This window comes from Colobus angolensis, unplaced genomic scaffold (genome assembly GCF_000951035.1).
Source record: "Colobus angolensis palliatus isolate OR3802 unplaced genomic scaffold, Cang.pa_1.0 Scaffold63, whole genome shotgun sequence".
NCBI lineage: Eukaryota > Metazoa > Chordata > Mammalia > Primates > Cercopithecidae > Colobus > Colobus angolensis.
Window position 1 is genome coordinate 9,754,500 of NW_012119932.1, and position 18,292 is coordinate 9,772,791.

The 18,292-nt window shown below is 41.9% G+C and overlaps 1 protein-coding gene across 1 annotated transcript in view; it reads left to right on the plus strand.

Annotated features, from left to right (window-relative positions):
* CUBN (cubilin (intrinsic factor-cobalamin receptor)) overlaps positions 1–18,292 on the plus strand; it is a 315,183-nt gene that overhangs the window by 108,485 nt on the left and 188,406 nt on the right. The window contains 1 exon segment of the mRNA XM_011963893.1: positions 9,544–9,694. Coding sequence (XP_011819283.1) covers positions 9,544–9,694 — 151 coding nt within the window.

Sequence of the window (18,292 nt, forward strand, 5' to 3'; positions counted from 1 at the left end):
TATTCAAAAACATGCATAAAAGCTGGGAAGAGTTTACCAAACATTTCAATTTATATCTTAATACCAGATATGAGTCTAGCACCGTACTAAGCATGATACCTGGATTCAAAAAAAGTTTAGAATGAAATATATCTGTTAGTGAAGCCAGATGCTTTGTAGTGTCATTGAGTTTAGTATGAGGCATTTTAGAAGAAATTTTGGTTTTAAGATTGTCTGAGGAAAATGTGATTTTTTTATTACAAAAAATTGAAAGAAGAAATGTTATTTCAGTGTGATCAAAATCCCTTTCCTTAAAAAGAAATGCTGATCTTTTCTGAGCATCTTTCACAATGAAGGATTTTCATATGATTGCATTAATTTGCAGCAGTTAATGAACCAAACATTCCAACCTTCAAAAGAGCCTCTGCTCTCAGATTCAAAAGAAACTCTGCGTGTTTTCTCTGTTCAGACGTGAAGAACTGAATTAGGATGAATAATAATTAAACTTAAAATAATTTCTAAACTACCCGGAAGCAGTAAAAGTTCCATTAGATCCTCAGAACTTGAATTGTCCTGTGCACACTGCCTTTCCTGGTTGACCTCAGGTTGCTCTTCTCCTCAGACTGGCCAAAGGCAGAGCGACCGAAAGGTCTCTTCCACCATCAGACAGGCTCATGGTATGAATAAGCATGCATTGAGCAAAATGCTAAATGTTAAACACTGGTAATCACAGCTGTGGATTTCAGTTAACTATATTGACTTTCTACTTTTTAAAATGGGAAAGATTTCCAATTGCAACATTACAGAATTTTGTTTAAACACAACATCTTTACCCTGCAGTTCCTACATTGGCTCTTTGTTTGTTTGTTTGTTTATTATTTTTTCTTTCTTTCTTTCTTTGTTTTGAGATGGAGTCTCACTCTATTGCCCAGGCTTGAGTGCAGTGGCACATTCTCAACTCACTGCAACCTCCGCCTCCCAGATTCAAGCCATTCTCCTCCCTCAGCCTCCTGAGTAGCTGAGATTACACGCACCCACCACCACGCCTGGCTAATTTTTGTATTTTTAGTAGAGACGGGGTTTCGCCATCATGGCCAGTCTGGTCTCGAGCTCCTGGCCTCACGTGATCCACTCACCTTGGCCTCCCAAAGTGCTGGGATTATAGGCGTGAACTACCATGCCTGGCGGGCTCTTTATTTAATAGACTCTCTTTTCCTGCTCTCACTGTCTTCAGGGAGAACCTGGATGGCAGTCCTCCGGCTTCTTCCAGCTCAAAGGTCTGTGATTTCACATTGTTCTATGAACCAGGTTCTTCTCTGTTCCTGAGACCGTCTGCAGCAGGTGGTGAGAATTTTAAGAGGCAGAATAATAATAATAATAAATGTTCAGTGTTTTACTGTAGCAGGACAATTGGCAGAGGGAAGGCTGAGGTTTATGGAATTAAATTTTCATGTATACACAGGAGAGTATGCTTGGCTTTCAAAGCATTTCACTTACCAGTAGGGAGGGATTTAGAAGCCCTTGCTCCATCAGTGACTATTGAAATTGATGTTTACATGAAACTGTCAGTCCCTGAACATCTGAAGACATTATTATTTTAAAAAAATTTTAATTTTATGTGGGTACATAGGTGTATATGTTATGGGGTACATGCTATGTTTTGATATAGGCATGCAATGGGTAATAGTCACATCATGGGAATAAAGAAATAATTTTTTATAAATAATTAGTCTAATTAATAATAAACTAGTTATGATAAAAGGAAGCATTATAGGCAAAATATGATTTTAAATTAATGCTGGAGCAGATTACCTTACATGGTAACATTTCAGTGGATTAATTTTTATGTATAACCTTGAGATACATAAGAAAAGATTATGGAGATAGACAATATAATATTTTTAGTAGGCCCGGTGCTTACTTGACAGTCTAAAAGGGCATGAAATTCTGAGATTGGAGAAGCGTTACTAATGCATATCTCTATTGCCATGTCAATAGGTCCCCAAAGATGTTGCTTTAAAAATAAATTTATCGGATCACAAAGGAATTCATAGTCATTATAGGAAATCGGGAAAATGTAGAAAAAACTAGATTAAAAAATCCTAAATTATATCACTATTACTAATATTTGGTGGTATTGATTTCATGTCATCGCTCCTTGTATATTTATTTTATTTTAATATTCAAAGGAGATTATTCTGTACACACTAACCCATAATAACATTTTTCACCTAACAATAGCTTGTGACTATTTCCCCATGTTATTTATTATGTCATTTTCAACATTGCACATCCCATCATCACAATTCTTGTTGTGAAACCCTTAGAATCTTTTTAAATCTTTACCATTATAAACAGTTCTGAGATAAGTATCTTTGTAGTTAAATGTTTTCCCACATCCATGATTAGACAATGATTTAAAAAATAAACAGACCCAAATTGTGGCTTCTAACAGGAGTAGTATGTAGAAAGCAGAAATAAAAATGCAAATTCACTAGTAAGAGCAGACAGCAACTAGCCACCACATAGAAGGGAAACACTGGTTTTTATATGAGACAGACCTGTAACTCAGAGTGACGCCAAGTAACTCAAAATGTGGTCTTTCGATGGGGTTTTTGCTCTCATGCAAAGCCCAGCATTATGAGTACTTTTAGATGACATTTCATATTTCCTGCCCCACCCTCTCAGCACATGGCAAGGCGGCTTTTCCTGTGCCGATCTCAGGGAGCATGCTATAAGTGGCCATGAGCCTTATGGAGGGGACTTAGCTTCCTGAGGGCCATCTTGGAGTCAGCTGGGATTAACCATGCTCTGCTTACCAGCCTTCCTCTACATTTGCCTCATTTATCCACCATGATTTGATTTTGCATTTGCCCTGTTGGGCATGACTTGTCCACAATGGGAGCCCTGTATCTCCTCTGTGATTCTTATTTATTTATTTATGTTTTTGAGACAGAGTCTTGCTCTGTTTCCCAGGCTGTAGTGCAACGGTGCAATCTTGGCACCGAGTGGTGCAAGCTCCACCTCCTGGGATTCAAGCGATTCTCCTGCCTCAGCCTTCCAAGTATCTGGGACTACAGGTGTACACCACCATACCCGGCTAATTTTTTGTATTTTTAGTAGAGACAGGGTTTCGCCATGTTGCCCAGGCTGGTCTTAAACTCCTGGCCTCAAGTGAACACCAGCTTCGGCCTCCCTAAGGGCTGGGATTACAGGCTTGAGCCACCACGCCCAGCCTCTGTGATTCTTGTTTTGCAATTTCTACTGTTGTTGCAGGAACATTTCAAAGCCTTTCAAATTTAAAGTAACCTAAACTTGGATAAAGTTCCAAGTTTTTCCAGGAGATGTGAGTGCAAACTTCAGTATCAACATTTTTAACAATCGCCCTAATGAGGCCTCTCCATAGATCCTGCTGTGGTGGTTGTTTGGGGTGGGGAACGTCCGAGCAGATGCCCTGAGAATTCCCTAGGTCCCATCCTTCTGGAGCTCCAGTGATTCAGCAGTGGGAACTACAGGGCTGGGTAGGACCCAAAGGGGAGGGGAGGCTGCAACAGGAAGAAATGCTTCTCACTTTTAGCACGAGAGCCACTTTGCTTGCCAATGGACTCTATCCACCTCACCATGGCAGCTTTAACAGCTTCTGGTTTTCTAACTCTCTTTGCTGCTGTCCCCTGCATGATCTGTCCTCCTGCAGTCCCCGCCACACACACAGCATACTTATCTCCACCCCACACATGATGATTCGCCTTGGTTTCTGCATGGCTGTCCAGGATGCCTCAGTCTCCACAATGCCCAAGTTGTCATAGCAACACACTGCAAGGAATGGCCTCCACCTCCTCACTGAATTCATCACTTCCCCGTCTGCCCTACCAGTGATGATTTCTGTGAACTATTTTACATGAGTCAGCTCCTGTTCTCTAATCCCCAACATCTTTCTTTTCTCAAAGCTATTTTGGGGTGGTTTCTCTGGAAAAAATGTTGATTCCCTTTGCCTCTGACAAAGAGTTAGAGTAACATTTTGAGCACATTCCACATGCCAGGCCTCATAGCAAACCTATTACGTGGTTTATCTCATTTGCTGTTGGCAACAATATTATGAGATAAGTATCATTATGGTGCCAAATTTATAGATAAAGACATTTTAGGTTGAAGAAGTTCAATAATTTTCACAAAAGTGTGTTCTCTAAATTTTAGAGCTGGACTATGAACACAGAGCCTGCCTCTGGCCACATTGACATTAGTACATTCTACAATAAAATTACTTTCCTGCTTGTGATTGAAATATAATGTTCTATTAGTGACACTGTCTTCAAAATGCCATTCTATAAAATCATTGAGTATAGTTCTCAAAAATTTAACGTTCATCTTTTCATTGACTAGAATTTTTATTCTGTAGAAAGAGTAGGGGATTCTCTACTATACCTAAAATTTCTCCTCACAGCAGATGAATTATTTCAATTACATATTAAGCTCTAAAGAATAGAGATTTTTTGGAATTTGCAAAGATTTATAATTGGAAATGGGCCAAGTTATTCTCCAGAAGTTTCTCCATGCTTCAATGATATCATCCTAAAGAAACTCTTGAATTGCTTTTTCTACATGGACTATATGTAATTAATTCTTAAAATTGATCTTCTATAAAAAATAATTTTCTTCCAGAAAACCTTCCAGGAAATAAAAGAAACAATATTTACAAACAGTATGAATTAGATGTCAATCTAAAACAGAAAGGCTGAGTTTTAATTGTCACTCACTGAGATTCTAAAATGAGTTTGGGGCTGGGCATGGTGGTTCACACTTTTAATCCCAGCTCTTTGGGAAGCCGAGGTGGGCAGATTGCTTGAGCCCAGGATTTCGAGACCAGTCTGGGCAACATGGTGAAACTCCGTCTCTACAAAAAATTAAAAAAAAAAATAGCTGGGCGTGGTAGTGCATGCCTGTAGCTTCAGCCACCAGAAGGCTTAGGCAGGAGGATGGCTTGAGCCTGGGAGGGTGAGGCTACAGTGAACCTTATTGCACCACTGCACTCCAGCCTGTGCAACAGAGCAAGATCCTGTCTCAGACAAACAAATAGTTAAGAAAAAAATTAATCTCTACATCCCAAGCTCATATATATAATTAATTAAAATTTTAATTTATTACAGTTTTAAATTTTTAGCCATAAAACAATTTAGCAAGCAAGGCACTTGAAAGGCATATTTTTGTTCTTGGAGATCCTGCAATTCATAAAGTTGAATTCTACTAAGGGAACAGGTGGAGTGGATGGGTCTCTGTTCACTTAGAACTTGACTTGCAGTGACTCCTAAGTACCCTCAATCTTACAAAAAAATGGGATCTCTATCAGTGATTGACCACACTTGATGTCTTCAGTTTTATATCCTCCCCTTTGTTATGGGTCCTTCCTATTTAGAAGTCCACGGATCATTTCCTACTGCAACTGGAGTCTGAATTCACTAGTGGTATCGTAAACTACGTGCCAAATTATCAAACCCGCACAAAGGAAGTAGATAGAAACTGGTTAAGTGTGGCTAAGGCAAGAGATTTCCTTCCTCTCTGAGTGTGTCAAGAGGAGTTGAGATATTTTGGGGTAGGGTGGGGTGGGGGGACCTAAGCCACGAAAATCCTGAATGAATAATCTCCTTAAGAGAATAACAAAAGATTTCACCGAGGAAGGTTTTGTAATATACACATCTCCACATCTGAAGATACATTTAATGGCCAATTTGAAAATGTAAGCATTATTTTAGTAACTTAGAAAAATACCCCTAAACATAGTTACAGAAATTAGATCTGCATATTCAAGGTGAGAATCACAATCTTTCTTAGGTTTTACTACTTTCCTTTCTGTAACTCAGAACTTCAAGTATTGCTCACTCTGAGTAGATCTTTAGGCTCTCTGAAAGCAAGGCCACTCCAGCGTGCTTGTCGGCAGTTGCAATGAGTCACAGCTGGAACGTCCTGTGGTTAACATTCTGCTCTGAAAACAGAATCGGAATCCTTGAGACGGGTTTCCATGGTAACCTGTATTTGTATACTTTGAAAAATGCCTGTTCCTTTTTGTGTGGTTTTGGGTGGTCAATTTGTGCGGGAATGAATTGTAGAGGTTATATTACCCATCTGTGTGAATATAAACAAAAAACCTGATTTTATTAACGACAAACTTTAAAAAATGAGTTATGAGGTTTTTTTTTTCCTTTTTGAGACATTGTTCTACACATTTGTTTATTACTTGATTGGGCATTATATTTAAGCATTTTCACAAATGTCTATTTGATGTTTATTTTAATGCATACTTTTCTCCCCTTCAAAGGGTAAAATAAAAGAATTGTCATTCATCAGTGTTGCCCCCCAAACCTACTGCCTAACCCCTCCACCCCCACCCAGTACTTTTACAATGGGTTATAAAAGACCACTGAACAGCTGAGATTCAGGGGTCTCCTTCAATGCATAATCCCATCCGGAAGGAAGGAAAAAAAAAATCCCTCTAAGTCATGTGAAAATGCCACGTCTCTTAACCTTGCAGAGCTGAGAGGCAAAAACGCTATGTTGTTCATGACCTTGTGGAGAATTGAAATATGATTCCTCAACATGTTGCGACCTAGTATTCCGTAAGACCCATCGAGCTTAAGGTGATTATAGTTATGGAGAAACCTTATGTTTTGTTGGATAAGGGTTATGACGGCTTAGCTTGGCTCGGAGCCCTGACAAAAATGAAATAATTTATGCTGTGGTCACTAAATTACAATCCGAAGGTTAAGATTTTGGGGGTGGAAGACGGTAGAGCATTTGCTTGCTAATTACTCCACTACTTGGGAGCAGTATGTTTGTTTCTGTGCTAATTAGTTTAGAACTGGACTTCATGCCCTAGAATTAAGAAAAACTCTAAAGCTGAGATGAATCTCCTGCAGGGAAGCAGGGATTTAGAAGCACAGACTGCAAGATTGGCCTCTTGCCCTCCTGTTTCTCCCCCTGCATGAGAGGGTGGGACTGAGCACTAAGGTGAAAAGCTTCTGTTCCTTTTTGTTTCCCTCTTCTTTTTATGTTGCTTTATTCTTCTCTCATTCTCCCCTCTTCACTGTAGGGGAGCTTTCTGATAAATGTGTAGAATATTAGAAACTTGATAGTAAATATACACATTCAAAGCAGCGTATGAAAAACAGAGAAAAAGGGAAGCTACAGCAATAAACCTGAAAAATAAACCTCATCTTTATCCATTTGCTTAAAATGCTTAGGTTTAGTACCTCGGGGTGAATGACATAATGGACTTCTGAGCTTGTCTTTTTAAAAATCTCTGCTGACTTCCCTGAAACCTCACAAGCACGTATGATGAGCAACCGATGTGAGAACTCAACGAGACAGGTCAAGGTTTAAAAATCTGCAATTTATCCTGACCTTGAACAAGGCCTTTGCCTGGTTCTCCCTTCTACTGAGTGGCACAAAGGATCCAAATCCTTTACAGTCTAAGAGGAGCCTGTTGAAATTGAGGATTGTATGGTATTACTACCTATCTAACTATACAGAGTGCCAGTAATCGGGCAGATTGGGTCCTAGTAAAATAAATACAGCTGGTGGGGGAAATCACTGCATTCATTCGTTGGCGATGCATGAGGAAGCTGCCTTTATCAAAGCCCTGCTCTGGGCAGTGAGGGGAAGGCCAGAGGTGGTCTGTGCTTTAAGGCAACTCACAATCGGTAGCGGAGGTAAGACACACAAGCCCATAACAAGAATGCCTGGGAATGTGATCATTTCCACAAAAGAAGCACAGATGAAAAGCTAAGGACTTTCAAAGGCAGACTAATTTATGCCTGACTGCAGGGATTAGGGGCAGCTCCATGGAGGTGCTTTGTAACATTTGGTGGTAAAGTTCTCCACATGCAAATCAATATGTTTCAAACAATATTTCATGTCATAACATTTTGTTCAATGAAAATAATTTGTCAGTCTGGAATTTATTGAATCCAGATTATACATTTATGCACGGGTACGTGCAAACACACAGACATTCACCTATACTCTTAAGTAGATGTACTCTCCAAGGGAATCCTCAAGGAAATCCATGAGTCCATTACCAGGTATTTTCTGTTTCATTGGCACGGGCAGCTTATCCCAAGGGTAACTGGAACAAAGTGTTTAAAGGGAACATGAAGGCGATTGGGTGAAAATGTAATGGCCTGAGTCCTGAGGAAGCCAGTCTTGTTGGATTGCCATTATCTTTCTCAAATGAAGAGATATAGTAGAGAGGCTTTCAATTTTTATTTTTCAGTTTGGAGATATATAGCTGATAAAATCATTAAATGAGGTAGGTTAAGGGGACACAACATTGCACCCTCCATTTCTCCTTGAGGATGTATAAATACCTCAATGGAAAATTGGGCAAAGACATCAGTAAACAATTTCCAAGAGAAGAAATCTAAATGCCCCTAAACATGGAAAAAAAAAAAAAACCTTCAATGTCAAAGTAATCAAAATAACACAAATTAGGACAATTACCAAAGAGCAATTTTTCACTACCAGTACTAGTTTAAAATGTGATCGTCATCATAACTGACAAAGCTCCGCTGAAAGAAACACCTCTATTAACTGCTGGTGGGAGGATGAGTTGGTATAAACTTTCTGGTAAGAAATTTAATAATATTTTATAAAGAGTCATATGATTATACTGTTTGTTATTCCCTTTCTAGGAATCTTTTAAAAGAAACATTTAAAGTATCAAACAGCTATTTATATCAGCAAAATATTGGAAATATCTTATATGAAACAACAATAGAATTATAATATAAATACATTATATTTGTGGCATTTTATGCCGAGGTTTACACAGACAATTTAGTGATATGTTCAATGAAAAACAAGAAACACAATTAAATACGTAGCTCAAATGTATAAACACATATATACGCCTGCACAAATAGGTATATTACATGTATATACAAATGAAAAAAGTATCAAGATAAATATTTGGATTTAATGAAATATTAACAGTGTTTGTCTTTAGTCAAATCAATGTATTTTCCTTTTTCATACATTTCTAAAATGTTTTATTATTTTACAGGTAGCATTTATTTTAAAAATTATATCTTGAGAGGATGGCTACCCCATTTTCTATGACATGATTATTACACATTGTATTACTGTATCAAAGTATCTCATGTACCCTATAAATATATACACCTACTATGTACCCATAAACATTTTAAAATATTTTAAAATTATATCTTACAATTATAATAGCTGCTATTCATTGAGCCCCGCTATGTGTTGTTAATATGTGAATGCCTACTATTTCCCTATTCTGAGCCTGAATTATACTTTGGATTTGATATGTTGACATAAAACCAAAAGTTACTAGTTGGGTTTCCAAATTTATTGGGCTTATGAAGCAGATCCATCTCTAAAACCCTCTCTATGCAATTTTCAATTTTTAATTCTTATGTTGAGTTCTGTGTACTCAACCCACCTCAGCAGATTTACCTCAGGAACAGCTTTTGCTACTTGGGTAGACTTAGCTTTTTCTATCCAACAAACCATGTGTTTTTACATGGGGAAGTTTCTCTTCTATTTCAGCTCTATGATGGACCACGGCGGATGGGACGCTACTGTGGAGTAGACCTGCCCCCTCCAGGGAGTACCACAAGCTCCAAGCTTCAAGTGCTGCTCCTTACAGATGGGGTTGGCCGCCATGAGAAAGGATTTCAGATGCAGTGGTTTGTTTATGGTAAGCCGGGTGCTGATCTCAGTTGTATTTGCAGTTGCTATTTGACCAATAATTTTTTCTTTTTCAGTTCCAAACTTAGAAACAATACCATGAACAAATAATGGAACCCAGGTAGTAATCTCATGCAAGGGTTTAAGAAATATACTTAGACACTGATGGAACTTGGAGAGTTAAGTCTGTTAGGATTAAGAGAGGAAGTGACATCAAAGTGGAAAGAATTTGGTTAATTGTATTAATTGTAGGTGTAGTAATAAATTGCCTTAGATAAAGAAAGAAGCAGAATGAAGTTTCTAGGGATGAACAGTTGAACCTGGGTATAGCAAGTTAACTGCAAGGTGGGGTGGGAGTATCTCAGGTGCAATGGAATAGAAGGAGATTTAAGGCTCACCTTGATGTTAAGCAGAGAAAGGATAGGGATAGATGAGAAAGAATGAAAGTCAGTCAGACAGGGATGGGAAAAAGGAAGGGGTAGCGTTGGCCTGAGAGGAGGAGGATTTGAGCTGAGATGCACAAAGCCAGGGGCATGTGTTGTACTTGTCAAACAGGAAGGAGCACATCTGGATCCCACCTACAAATTGGTGGTTCAGGAAGCAGGTAGGGATCATCATTCCTCTGAAGATGGAAGGTCTCCTTTAACAAGAGGTCTGAAATTACTACAAATTGCAGGTGGGCCAATCTGCAAGTGGAGAGCCCCAGAGCAGTGGTTCCCAAAATGTGGTCCCTAGAGAGAGCATCAGCATTACCTGGAACTTGTTAGAAATTCAAATTCTTGGGCCCCATCCCAGGCCTACAGAATCACAAACTCTGAAGTGGGTCCCAATAATCTGTGTCTTAACTGGTCTCCCTGGTGATTAAAGTTTGGAAACTACTGACAGGTGAAGCCAGCTGAGCTTCTGGGTGGGGTGGGGACTTGGAGAACTTTTCTGTCTAGCTAAAAGTTTGTAAATGCACCAATCAGCTCTCTGTGTCTAGCTAAAGGTTTGTAAATGCACCAATCAGCACTCTGTAAAAACACACCAATCAGTGCTCTGTGTCTAGCTAAAGGTTTATAAATGCACCAATCAGCACTCTATAAAAACAGACCAATTAACGCTCTGTAAAATGGACCAATCAGTGCTCTGTAAAATGGACCAATCTGCTCTCTGTAAAATGGACCAATCAGCAGGACATGGGTGGGGCCTAATAAGGGAATAAAAGCTGGTCACCCGAGCCAGCAGCGGCAACCTGCTCTGGTCCCCTTCTGCGTTGTGGATGCTTTGTTCTTTCGCTCTTCACAATAACTCTTGCTGCTGCTCACTCTTTGGGTCCGCACTACCTTCATGAGCTGTAACACTCACTGCAAAGGTCTGTGGCTTCACTCCTGAAGTCAGTGAGACCACAAACCTACTGGAAGGAAGAAACTGCGGACACATCTGAACAAACTAACTCTGGACACACCATCTTTAAGAACTGTAACACTCACCGTGAGGGTCCGCAGCTTCATTCTTGAAGTCAGCGAGACCAAGAACCCACTGGAAGGAATAAATTCCGGACACATTTTGGCGACCCAGATGGGACAATCACCAAGTGGTGAGTACCATCGGACCCCTTTCGCTTGCTAGTCTGTCCTATTTTTCCTTAAAATTTGGGGGCTAAATACCAGGTACCTGTCAGCCAGTTAAAAGCAACTAGCACGGCCGCTGGAATAAAGACATGGGTGTCAGACTTTCTGGGAAAGGCTCTAAACAACCCCCGACTCTTCAGAGTTGGGAGAGTTGGTTGGCCTGGAACCAGCTTCCGCTTTTTCTGTACTTCTGGGCTGAGCCGAGGGTTGACAGAGAGGAAAGCCATTTAGCTCTGGGGTCCCGACAAGTTGGTTGACCCTGTGGCCATGAGTGGAACTCGCAAAGTCATGTCGCCCAAGCGAGACTTGTCCATCTATCCTATCTATCCTGACCCTTGCCTCCTGGGTCCTAATGCCTGTCAGACAAACTTCCTCTCCTTGCTCTTCTCCAAGGCTAGTCCCACTTCTAAAAAACCACTCCCTATCTCTCGTACTTTTCTAGTTTCTCCTGTAAGAATGATTTCTAGTGTAAACTTCAGGACTCTGTTACCTTCTTTAGGCACCTGGACTCACCAATCAGAAAGACATAATTTTTGTTGAAAGCCCCGTTGTAGTGGGGACTATCTGGAATTTTAGGATCCCTCCTCAGACAAGCAGGCCTAACAAAAGCTATTGCTGAAGCTAGGATATGGGGAACCTCAGAAATTGTATCCTTCCTATTCGTATAAGTGAGGACAAAAGGCATCACTCTTCCAACTCTGGAGATCCCTTCCCTCCCTCAGGGTATGGCCCTCCACTTCATTTTTGGGGCATAACATCTTTATAGGACATGAGTAAGGTCCCAGTACTAACAGGAGAATGTTTAGGACTCTAACAGGTTTTTGAGAATGTGTCAGTAAGGGCCACTAAACCTGATTTTTCTCAGTCCTCCTTGTGGTCTAGGAGGACAGGCAAGAGTGCAGGTTTTTGAGAATGCATCAGTAAGGGCCACTAAATCCGACCATCCTCAGTTCTCCTTGTGGTCTAGGAGGAAAACTAGTGTTTCTGCTGCTGTGTCAGTGAGCGCAACTATTCTAATCAGCAGGGTCCAGGGACCCTTGCAGGTTCTTGGGCAGGGGGAAAAACAAACCAAACCAAAACCGCGGGTGGTTTTGTCTTTCAGATGGGAAACAGTCAGGCATCAACAGGCTCACCCTTGAAATGCATCCTAAGCCATTGGGACCAATTTGACCTGCAAACTGTGAAAAAGAGGCAGCTCATTTTTTTTCTCCACTATGGCCTGGCCCCAGTATTCCCCCTCTGATGGGGAAAAATGGCCACCTGAAGGAAGTATACTTTACAATACTATCCTGCAGCTTGACCTTTTCTGTAAGAGGGAAGGCAAACAGAGTGAAATACCTTATGTCCAAGCTTTCTTTTCATTGAAGGAGAATACACAACTATGCAAAACTTGCAATTTACATCCCACAGGAGGACCTTTCAGCTTACCCCCATATCCTAGCCTCCCTATAGCTCCCCTTTCTATTAATGATAAGCCTCCTCTAATCTCCCCTGCCCAGAAGGAAATAAGCAAAGAAATCTCCAAGGGACCACAAAAACCCCCAGGCTATCGGTTATGTCCCCTTCAAGCTGTAGGGGAAGGGGAATTTGGTCCAACCCGGGTACATATCCCCTTCTCCCTCTCTGATTTAAAGCAGATCAAGGCAGACCTGCGGAAGTTTTCAGATGATCCTGATAGGTACATAGATGTCCTAGAGGGTCTAGGGCAAACCTTTGATCTCACTTGGAGAGTCATGCTATTGTCAGATCAAACCCTGGCCTTTAATGAAAAGAATGCAGCTTTAGCTGCAGCCTGAGAGTTTGGAGATACCTGATATCTTAGTCAAGTAAATGATAGAATGACAGCCGAAGAAAGGGACAAATTCCCTAGTGGTCAATAAGCCATCCCCAGTATGGATCGCCACTGGGACCTCGACTTAGATCATGGGGACTGGAGTCGTCAACATCTGCTAACCTGTGTTCTAGAAGGGCTAAGGAGAATTAGGAAAAAGTCCATGAATTATTCAATGATGTCCACCATAACTCAGGGAAAGGAGAAAATCCTTCTGCCTTCCTCAAGCAGCTACGGGAGGCCTTAAGAAAATATACTTCCTTGTCACCTGACTCACTCAAGGGTCAACTGATCCTAAAAGATAAGTTTATTACCCAATCAGCTGCAGATATCAGGAGAAAGCTCCAAAAACGAGCCCTCGGCCCTGAACAAAATCTGGAGGCATTATTAAACCTGATAACCTCGGTGTTCTATAATAGGGACCAAGAGAAACAGGCCCAAAAGGAAAAGTGAGATCAGAGAAAGGCCACAGCCTTAGTCATGGCCCTCAGACAAACAAACCTTGGTGGTTCAGAAAGGACAAAAATGGAGCAGGCCTTTCACCTGGGAGGGCTTGTTATCAATGTGGTTTAGAAGGACACTTTTAAAAAGATTGTCCAATGGGAAACAAGCTGCCCCCTTGTCCATGTCCATGATGTCAAGGTAATCACTGGAAGGTGCACTGGGCCAGAAGCCCCCAACCAGATGATCAAACAACAGGACTGAGGGTGCCTGGGGCAAGCACCAGCTCATGTCATCACCCTCACTGAGCCCCGAGTACATTTAACCATTGAGGGCCAGGAAATTGACTTCCTCCTGGACACTGGCACGGCCTTCTCAGTGTTAATTTGCTGTCCTGGATGACTGTCCTCAAGGTCCGTTACCATCCGAGGAATCCTGGGACAGCCTGTAACCAGATATTTCTCCCACCTCCTCAGTTGTAACTGGGAGACTTTGCTCTTTCCACATGCCTTTCTTGTGATGCCTGAAAGTCCCACACCCTTATTAGGGAGGGATATATTAGCCAAAGCTGGAGCTATTATCTACATGAATATGGGGAACAAGTTACCCATTTGTTGTCCCCTACTTGAGGAGGGAATCAACCCTGAAGTCTGGGCATTGGAAGGACAATTTGGAAGAGCAAAAAATGCCCACCCAGTCCAAATCAGGCTAAGAGACCCATCACTTTTCCTTATCAAAGGCAATAATATCCCTTAAGACCTGAAGCTCATAAAGGATTATAGGATATTGTTAAACATTTAAAAGCTCAAGGCTTAGTAAGGAAATGCAGCAGTCCCTGCAACACCCCAATTCTAGGAGTACAAAACTGAATGGTCATTGGAGACTGGTGCTGGATCTTGGACTCATCAATGAGGCAGTGGTTCCTTTACATCTAGTTGTACCCAACCCCTGTACCCTGCTCTCTCAAATGCCAGGGAGGCAGAGTGGTTCGCTGTTCTGGACCTCAAGGATGCCGTCTTCTGTATTTCCCTGTACTCTGACTCCCAGTTTCTCTTTGCCTTTGAGGATCCCACAGACCACACGTCCCAACTTACGTGGATGGTCTTGCCTCAAGGGTTTAGGGATGGCCCTCATCTGTTTGGTCAGTCACTGGCCCAAGATCTAGGCCTCTTCTCAAGTCCAGGCACTCTGGTCCTTCAGTATGTGGATGATTTACTTTTGGCTACCAGTTTGGAAGCCTCATGCCAGCAGGCTACTCTAGATCTCTTGAACTTTCTAGCTAATCAAGGGTACAAGGCGTCTAGGTCAAAGGCCCAGCTTTGCCTATAGCAGGCCAAATATCTAGGCCTAATCTTAGCCAGAGGGACCAAGGCCCTCAGCAAGGAACGAATACAGCCTATACTGGCTTATCCTTGCCCTAAGACATTAAAACAGTTGCTGGGGTTCCTTGGAATCACCGGCTTTTGCTGACTGTGGATCCGCCAGTACAGCAAGATAGCCAGGCCCCTCTATACTCTAATCAAGGCTACCCAGAGGGAAAATACTCATCTAGTAGAGTGGGAACCAGGGGCAGAAACAGCCTTCAAAACCTTAAAGCAGGCCCTAGTACAAGCTCCAGCTTTAAGCCTTCACACAGAACAAAACTTCTTTATACGTCACAGAGAGAGCAGGGATAGCTCTTGGGGTTCTTACTCAGACTCATGGGATAACTCCACAACCAGTGGCAGACCTAAGTAAGGAAATTGATGTAGTAGCAAAAGGCTGGCCTCACTGTTTAAGGGTAGTTGTGGTGGTGGCCGTCTTAGTGTCAGAGGCTATCAGAATAATACAAGGAAAGGATCTCACTGTCTGGACTACTCGTGATGTAAATTGCACACAAGGTGCCAAAGGAAGTTTATGGCTATCAGACAACTGCCTGCTTAGATACCAGGTGCTACTCCTTGAGGGACCGGTGCTTCAGATATGTATATGCACGGCCCTCAACCCTACCACTTTTCTCCCAGAGGACGGGGAACCAATTGAGCATGACTGTCAACAAATTATAGTCCAGACTTATGCCACCCGAGATGATCTCTTAGAAGTCCCGTTAGCTAATCCTGACCTTAACCTATATACTGATGAAAGTTCATTTGTGGAAAATGGGATACAAAGGGCAGGTTATGCCATAGTTAGTGATGTAACCATGCTTGAAAGTAAGCCTCTTGCCCCGGACACCAGCACCCAGTTAGCAGAACTAGTGGCACTTACTCAAGCCTTAGAACTGGGAAAGAGAAAAAGAATAAATGTGTATATAGATAGCAAGTATACTTATCTAATCCTACATGCCCATGCTGCAATATGGAAAGAAAGGGAGTTCCTAATCTCTGGGGGAACTCCCGTTAAATACCACAAGGAAATCATGGAGTTATTGCACTAAGTGCAAAAACCCAAGGAGGTGGCAGTCTTACACTGCCAAAGCCATCAAAAAGGGGAAGGAGAAGGGAGAACAGCAGCATAAGTGGCTGACAGAGGCAGGGAAAGACCAGCAGAAAGGAAAAGGAGAAAGACAGAGGAAGAGAGACAAAGAGGGAGTCAGAGAGAAAGTCAGAGAAAGAAAGAGAAGGAGATAGAGAGGAAAAGACAGAAAGTCAAAGAGAGAGAGAGAGAGGAAGAGATAGAGAGAGAAAGAGAAAGATAGGAAGTCAAAAGGAGGAGACAGAGAGGAAGAGACAGAAAGAAAGTCAGAGAGAGACAGAGAGAGAAAGAGAGAGACAGAAAGTCAAAGAGAGAGGGAAAGAGAGGAACAGACAAAGGAGTCAAAGAGAGAGAAAAAGATAGAAGTAGTAAAGAAAAAAACAGTGTACCATGTTCCTTTAAAAGTCAGGATAAATTTAAAACCTGTAATTGATAATTGAAGGTCTTCTCTGTAACCCTGTAACACTCCAATACCACCTTGTTGTCAGTGTAAACAAGGGTAGAGCCGAAAGCACTGAGGCCACTGACAACCGGTAGCCTTCCTATCAAAAATCCTTAACCCAGCAGATTTCCTAACAGGGCATCTAAATCTTAATTACCATACAAAGGTCCAACCAGACATAGGAGGAACTCCCTTCAGCACAGGAGGATAGATGGTTCCTCCCAGGCGATTAAGGAAAAAGACACAATGGGTGTTCAGGAAACTCTTATAGAAGCAGAGTTAGGAAAATTGCCTAATAATTGGTCTGCTCAAACATGGGAGTTGTTTGCACTCAGCCAAATTTTAAAGTACTTACAGAATCAGGAGGGAGTCATCTATACCAATTCTAAGTTAATATGGATGGAATGAGGTTTTACTAATAGCAAAGAAAAATTAAAATCCCAAGCTTACAAAGGTTTTCCACTAAAGGTTGCTAAAAGTTAACAGTGTAACAAGCATTATCCTACTACCACACACTCTCAAAGGATTGCTCAGACAGTTTGCAAGAAATAACAAAATCTATCCAATAAGGATAGTAACTACAATCCCAAATAGACTCTTTGGCAGCAGTGACTCTCCAAAACCGCCGAGGCCTAGACCGTCCTCACTGCCGAGAAAGGAGGACTTTGCACCTTCTTAGGGAAAGAGTGTTGCTTTTACACTAACCAGTCAGGGATAGTACAAGATGCCACCCAACGTTTACAGGAAAAGGCTTCTGATATCAGACAATGCCTTTCAAATTCTTATATCAACCTCTGGAGTTGGGCAACATGGCTTCTCCCTTTTCTAGGTCCTGTGGCCACCATCTTGCTATTACTTGCATTCAGGCCCTGTATTTTTAACCTCCTTGTCAAATTTGTTTCCTCTAGAATCAAGGCCATCAAGCTACAGATAGTCTTACAAATGGAACCCCAAATGAGCTCAACTAACAACTTCTACCGAGGACCCCTGGACCGACCCACTGGCCCTTTCACTGGTATAAAGAGTTCCCCTCTGGAGGACACTACAACTGCAGGGCCCCTTCCTTGCACCTATCCAGCAGGAAGTAGCTAGAGCGGTCATCGCCCAATTCCCAGCAGCAGTTGGGGTGTCCTGTTTAGAGGGGGGATTGAGAGGTGAAGCCAACTGAGCTTCTGGGTCGGATGGGGACTTGGAGAACTTTTCTGTCTAGCTAAAGGTTTGTAAATGCACCAATCAGCACTCTGTGTCTAGCTAAAGGTTTGCAAATGGACCAATCAGCACTCTGTAAAAACACACCAATCAGCACTCTGTGTCTTAACTAAAGGTTTGTAAACGCACCAATCAGCACTCTGTAAAATGGACCAATCAGCACTCTGTAAAATGGACCACTCAGTAGGATGTGGGCAGGGCCAAATAAGGGAATAAAAGCTGGCCACCCGAGCCAGCAGTGGCAACCTGCTTAAGTCCCCTTCCACGCTGTGGAAGCTTTTTGCTTTCGCTCTTCACAATAAATCTTGCTGCTGCTCACTCTTTGGGTCCACACTACCTTTATGAGCTGTAACAGTCACTGTGAAGGTCTGTGGCTTCACTCCTAAAGTCAGCAAGACCATGAACCCACTGGAAGGAAGAAACTGTGGACACATCTGAACATCTGAACAAACAAACTCCAGACGCACCAGCTTTAAGAACTGTAACACTCACCGCAAGGGTCCGTGGCTTCATTCTTGGTTAGCAGGACCAAGAACCCACCGGAAGGAATAAATTCCGGACACACTACTGTCTTAGAGTGATCTATCCCTGGAAGGTGTAGTCCTTGTGGGTCTCACA